The sequence below is a fragment of the Ascidiella aspersa genome, chromosome 6 (genome assembly GCF_963924565.1).
Source record: "Ascidiella aspersa chromosome 6, kaAscAspe10.2, whole genome shotgun sequence".
NCBI lineage: Eukaryota > Metazoa > Chordata > Ascidiacea > Phlebobranchia > Ascidiidae > Ascidiella > Ascidiella aspersa.
In genome coordinates, this window is record NC_139452.1 from 22140086 (window position 1) to 22146162 (window position 6077).

Below are 6077 nucleotides of genomic sequence, written 5' to 3' on the forward strand. Positions count from 1 at the left end.
TGCACGCAAATATTGTATTGGCTTAAAAAAGCCCAAAGGAATGACGAAGTGAGCGATCACGTAAAAACGAACTATTGGTACGTCTCTGTGAGCGGCGGTTTGAATGCTAAATACGGTCGTGGTTAAGTATGCAAGCAACTACGACACCAAAGCGAGCCCGCAGTGGGACACGAATGGGAATACTGAAGACTGGTAAAGTGATGACGTCACTATCAACGCTACGTATACTGTTTGCAAAAAAACAGCGGGCTAAACAAGCGCTAAGTTCGAACGAAAAGTTTAGGTTTGATCTGTATTACAAAACGGCTTTATTGCACGTTTTCTTTGTAACGGCAAAAAGTTGATCATAGTATCTTAGACCAAACGTGACAGACTTATAACTTTTTGCGAGTTAATTTTGCGTATTTCTTTTGTCCACCAAATGGCATGCAACGTTGCATTCATTCGGGCTACTTCGTAATTTTTTTTAAAAAATGCTACCCGGAACGAACAGTGATACGGCAACAGTGTAAGCGAAACATTAAAATTATGCTACTGCTGTACAAATAATTTGGAAATATATTTTGCAAAGTGTAAAAATATTAAATAAATGACGTTTCAGGGCCGGACACGGAAAATCGCTTGGGCTCTAGGAGAACACGCTGTGCTCTCGACGTTATTTTAACACGTATGAACCCAATTGTAAAGCTAATTTTAAGTATTTATATACAAAATCTCAAACATCGAGTTATCACAGTGAGTTGTATATCGATTCACCGGCTTGCTTGCCGAAACTAAATCAAATAATGGTTGGAGGTTGTAGTAAGGCGTAATAAGTATATCAAAGTCCATACAGAAGTAGGTATGATGTTGAAAATGACTAAAGAAGTATTAGAAACGATTAAAATGATACCTACTCCTGTATGGGATTTGACATTCTTATTACGTAAATCAAATAAATTTTTAGACGAATGATTAAAATCGCTCATATAATAACATATTTACAACTGGTAAGAATATCGAAATTTTAGCTTTTGTGCACGAATAGGGAAAGCCAAAATGCATATCGCCACTTAAAAGGGCGTCAGCATAACTTTGCATCACTCCGACAAAATTCGTTCGGTTTGTTTTTCGCTCATCTCATTCCCAATACGTGCCGGACTTTGCTTTCGCAATCAAACTTTGGGATTCGGCCATACTTGGAGCTGACGTCCTCATTTAGCTTGAGGTCGCGCAGTTTTCGACGGTAATCGGCGGCGTTTCGCAGCGGCTCCTTTTTGGCGACCGCGTATCGGTAGTTGTCGAGGCCAGCGTACAAGCCGGGGTCATTTTCCTTCTGTTCGGCAGCGAAGTGAACTTGCTTCTTGTGCGCCGCGTCGATGCCAGCGTACCTTTAAAACACATGGGGTAGATAAATATTATGCTTGACAAGCGTATGTGTGGGTCAAGAATTGAGTTGGACAACTAGATAATTCTAGTTTTTTAGTTCAGACTTGGACAACTAGATAATTCTAGCCAGTGTTGTAAACAAGTCATTTTGAAATAACTTAAGTCCCAGTCAAGTCATTATGAGAGCAAGTCAATTTCAAATCATGTCATTGACATGAAAGTAAATTGTTAAACTATTGAAATTGGTAAAATCGTCCGATCATAAGCAACAATTTAACTAAAAACCTAACACAAACGCAATATACAGCACTTGAAGTGTCAAATGTGCAAAACTTAAAATTAATTTTAATGAAAAACACTTAATTTAATTTCAAGTTATTTGACATAATGACTTAAGTCCAAGTCAAGTAATTTGTCCAAAACACTTAAGTCAAGTCAAGTCATTTGAAAACAGTGACTTAAGTGCACTTAAGTCAAGTCAATGACTTAAGTTATTACAACACTGATTTTAGCTTTCTGACAACTAGATAATTCTAGTTTTCATATTTAATGAGTTAGAGCAGGGGTGTCCAACATGAGGCACGCGACCTAATAAAAAATGGCACGCAAGCCCCCCAAAATACAAGAATAAACGGATAGTGGTTATTGCGGAATATTGAAGTTAGAAATGTGTGGCTTTTGGTCTCCGCAGCCAAACTCGATTGTCAGTCGCACCGCTTGTCCGTGACCGTCATTAACGATATGGTTGTGTTACCTTGTTCAACTAGAATCAAATATACTAAAAATAAGTTCTTGTGTTATTTATTTGTTTATCCTACGTTTCGGCTACCTATCCAGCTTGACAAGCGTATGTGTGGGTCAAGAACAGACTTGGGCAACTAGATAATTCGAGTTGTCTAATTCGATGAGTTAGAACAAAATGCGGTTAATTCCTATATTAATGGTGAATTTATTGTGCGCTCTAATTTTAATTCTAACCTAATTTTAAAAAGTTAAAAGACGTAGGTAAAAAATATAAAGGTAAATTTGGGTCTCCGCAGCTAAGTCTACTGTCAACCTTGAAGATTGTCCGTGACCGTCATTTACGACAAGGTTGTGTTGCCTATTTCAACTTGAGCATAAAATAAACTGGAAATACGTTCTTCTGGTATTTATATGTTTACCCGATATTTCGGGTACCTATCCAGGATGCCTTGATCAGGGAATGCCCATACATACGATAAAGGTGTTAAAAGATAACAACTGAGTTGTGCGACGTCGCTCTTATTGCTTTTTTGTTTTCAACGTTGTTTAGCGCGTTTTTATCTCTTTTTTGTGTCGTTTTACTTTGCGTGGTGTTGTTACGTTCCCTGATGGTTAGGTAGCCGAAACGCCGGTTAAACAAATAAATACCAGAAGGCCTTATTTCCATTATATACTATGCTTAGTAGCTACAGCATATTTATTGCGCATTCTACTTGACTTAATATTTATTTGTAAGTCAGTATGTAAGGTGCGTTCTGAGCTTGTCCCATCTGGCATTTGGTAAACAGAAAATTTACACCAAATTCCGACGCGCTTAAGTTTCCATGATTATACAAAAATAACCCCCGGTGAAAAATATAGACTTTTGATTTTTCTTATGTTACCTGTTTGCTTTAACGGCATCGGAAGCAACGTTGAGCATTTTTTGATCAGATCTCATCTCACGATATTGTCGTATCAGCGATTCAGCTGTCTTCATTTTTTCCTCGGAAGCTTTCTCTCTCTCTTCAAGCAGCCTTTCTCTTCTCCTTACTTCTCTTTCTCTCTTCTCAAGTTCCCTAGTCCTTTCCTCAAGCAAGGACTCTTTCGCTTTCAATGCAGCATCCGGAGAAAGTCTTAAATAAAAAGTGAAATTATATTTTTGGAGTTTTATTTATAAATATAGTGTATATATCCAGGCTACAAATCCAGCACTTTTCATTCATCTACTCATTACAATTTATTAGAAATAAGGACCATGCTAGCAGGGCAGGCTATAAGATTTAGATTTTAGAAGAATGTATTTTTATGTAAAAAATAAATGTATATACACAACATTAAAATAAACAAGTGTAATTGCTGCATGGCATTTTACTACTAAGTATATTAAACACAAGGCAAGTACCTTCGCACTTCTCCATTTGATGAACTAGAGGAATGCCTTCTTTCAATCCTTGCATCTAAACATAAAATGGCATTTAAACTGGAACAGTATGTAGGATTTTTTTTATATAATATGGGAAAATACTAATATAGATTAGGTCTTACATTTATGTTTAAAATCCTGATACATTTTTATCAAGGATAAACATGACATTGTATAGTAAAAACCTTGTGCGATTCTTTCTTGGAGAATGGCTGGACTGGTAGGTTTAGCTTCAACTGGTGAATGTTCCACATAATCAGCTGCAGCAAATTTTAGCAAGGGGGAAGAAAGAAGGTCTTCAAGGGATGGACGGGTTGTGGATGTCAACCTCAGCATTGAGGCAATGCAGTCCTGCAGAAGCATAAGGGTTAAAAAACAAGCAGCACTAAACCCAAACTTAAAAATTCAACACTAGAACTTTCTCATATTTTAATTTAAACAGAAAATGTAAGTTTAATTTATAAAAACACAAAATTCTTAAAACACTCAAATGTAGTAGGAATTTGAAAGCCCATATTGAAGTAGGTAACATATAAGTAAAGTCCATTAAAAAAGATATATTGTTTTGGAAAATGTACAAGTATATAAAAATGTTATCTACTTCAATATGGGCTTTTGAACTTCATCTACACCTAACTAAAACCTCCAATCATTATTCAAATATGTTTTTATAACAGAATTTTTTAGGCAACTCAATATTTTAACAACAAAATCTGAAGAACTTTTTAAACATTGAAAAAAAGTAAAAAATATAACTCATGTAACCTTACCTGCAACTCATCAGAGTATTTGGATGGTATTCTTCTGAAACGCCCTTCCTTAATTTTTATGGCAAGCAGTCGCTGGTTTGGCGCTGTGAACGGAGGCACCAGGGCGCACAGTTCATAGATGAGACATCCCAGCGACCACAAATCAGATTTCTCATTATAGTGGGCTTTGCTCATCTGCTCTGGTGACATATAGTAGGGCGTACCTACGAATGTTTTGGCAAAACTGGTGTCATGATGAAGCACACGAGCCAGACCAAAATCGCCCAGCTTGACATTGTGGCTATCATCCAAAAAAACATTCGCAGGCTTCAAGTCACGGTGCAATATTTTGCCTTCATTGCCATTTTTTTGTCTTTGGCCGTGGCAGGCTTGCAACGCCATTACCAATTGCACAAAGATCTGCAACAAAGATATTTATGTTGTATAACTTGCTATATATATGATATGAGATATGACAAAAAAAGTTAGTTTGAAGAAACCTCTTCTATACTTAACAACACTATGCACAGTTCACACTTCTGTAATGTAGCTGGATAATGAATTGGCTTTGACGTTTATTGCCAAGTTATATTTTTAGAAAACAGACAATGCATTGGCCATTTCATAGTACTTTATCATATCCTCATAATTTTATTGCCGGACCGAGCATGCATTCACTTTATAAGAACATAGCAGATTGTTTTAAAGAAAATGTGCAGAATTACAAAATCGTTTTCCGAAAGCCAATTGTTTGTTGGGTATTAGTAAGCATTTTATACTTGTTTGAATAAACACCCTAAATTTTAAAAGTTCGGGCATTATGTATATAAATATATATACATATATATAAATATATATATATGAATTTATAAATACATATACATATATATATACATATATATATAATAGCCGTGGCTATAGAGCCACCTATTACCATACGTAGCCTACAATAGTGGTGAAACATTGATTCAAGTTGGAGTTAGTATTTGGCTTAAAGCAGTGGTATTTTCAAATTTATATTTGTAATGTTTTTTAAAATCTTCTACAAAAACACAAAATAGTTAAAAACACAATTTTGTAAGTTTTCTGTACAAAACAATACCTTTATAATAAATTGTTCTTCCATAAAGCGTCTCTCTTTCCGGTACTTGGATATTAAACTGGCCAGGTCGCCTCCTGCACAGTATTCCATGATCAGATAAAGTCGGCTTTTTGTTCTGTCGATAATTCTGTCATGATACCTGACAATAAAGCGGTGTTTGAGCTCTCGCAAAAGGTTAACCTCAGCCACAAGTTGTTGCTTTTCAGGCTCAGTCATCGAACCATAGTCCATGTCCTTCCAAACCAGGATCTTTTGGTCACTACGTCGCTTTACCTTCAGACATTTTCCGTATGAGCCAGAACCAATTTGGTACAAGATATCATAATCACTAAGCTTTGAAGGCATGGTTGCTTAATTCCTGTAAAAAGACAGTTATACATGTAAATGCATCAAAACAAAAATGCGAAATAATTACACACAAAAATAGTTGCGTCCTGCCTTTTATAAGTGAAGCTTTGATTTGCTTTTCAGTCACACTAACTGAAGATGATACAAGTTCGTATCGAAACGTCTTAATCAAGATGCTGTCGATCTACTTGACCTTTTTGGCTTTGAAATTTATTATTAAGCTACATTACAGATCCGTGCATAGTGTACCCAAAATAGTTTGGTTTACAAAATATAATTTTTTTTAATTTTGCCAATATTCTGTTCATAGCCGCAAGATGAACAACTAGATTTGTCAATATCTAATGAAATTTAAAAGCTG

General features: G+C 35.8%; 1 protein-coding gene across 2 annotated transcripts; it reads right to left on the minus strand.

The window, feature by feature from the left end:
* LOC146140791 (serine/threonine-protein kinase Nek2-like) lies at positions 1-5722 on the minus strand. 2 transcript variants are annotated; one of them, XM_083391343.1, is made up of 6 exons: positions 5369-5722; positions 4288-4686; positions 3703-3868; positions 3497-3551; positions 2997-3227; positions 1-1370 (listed from the first exon to the last, which is right to left on the minus strand). In XM_083391343.1, exons 1-6 carry the CDS (start codon positions 5711-5713, stop codon positions 1115-1117), a joined length of 1452 nt encoding a protein of 483 aa, XP_083247469.1. In that variant the 5' UTR covers positions 5714-5722; the 3' UTR covers positions 1-1114. The 2 variants fall into 2 exon arrangements, with proteins under 2 accessions (XP_083247469.1, XP_083247470.1); XM_083391344.1 differs by having other exon boundaries at positions 3497-3544; positions 3687-3868.
* Between the last annotated feature and the right edge of the window lie 355 nt (positions 5723-6077).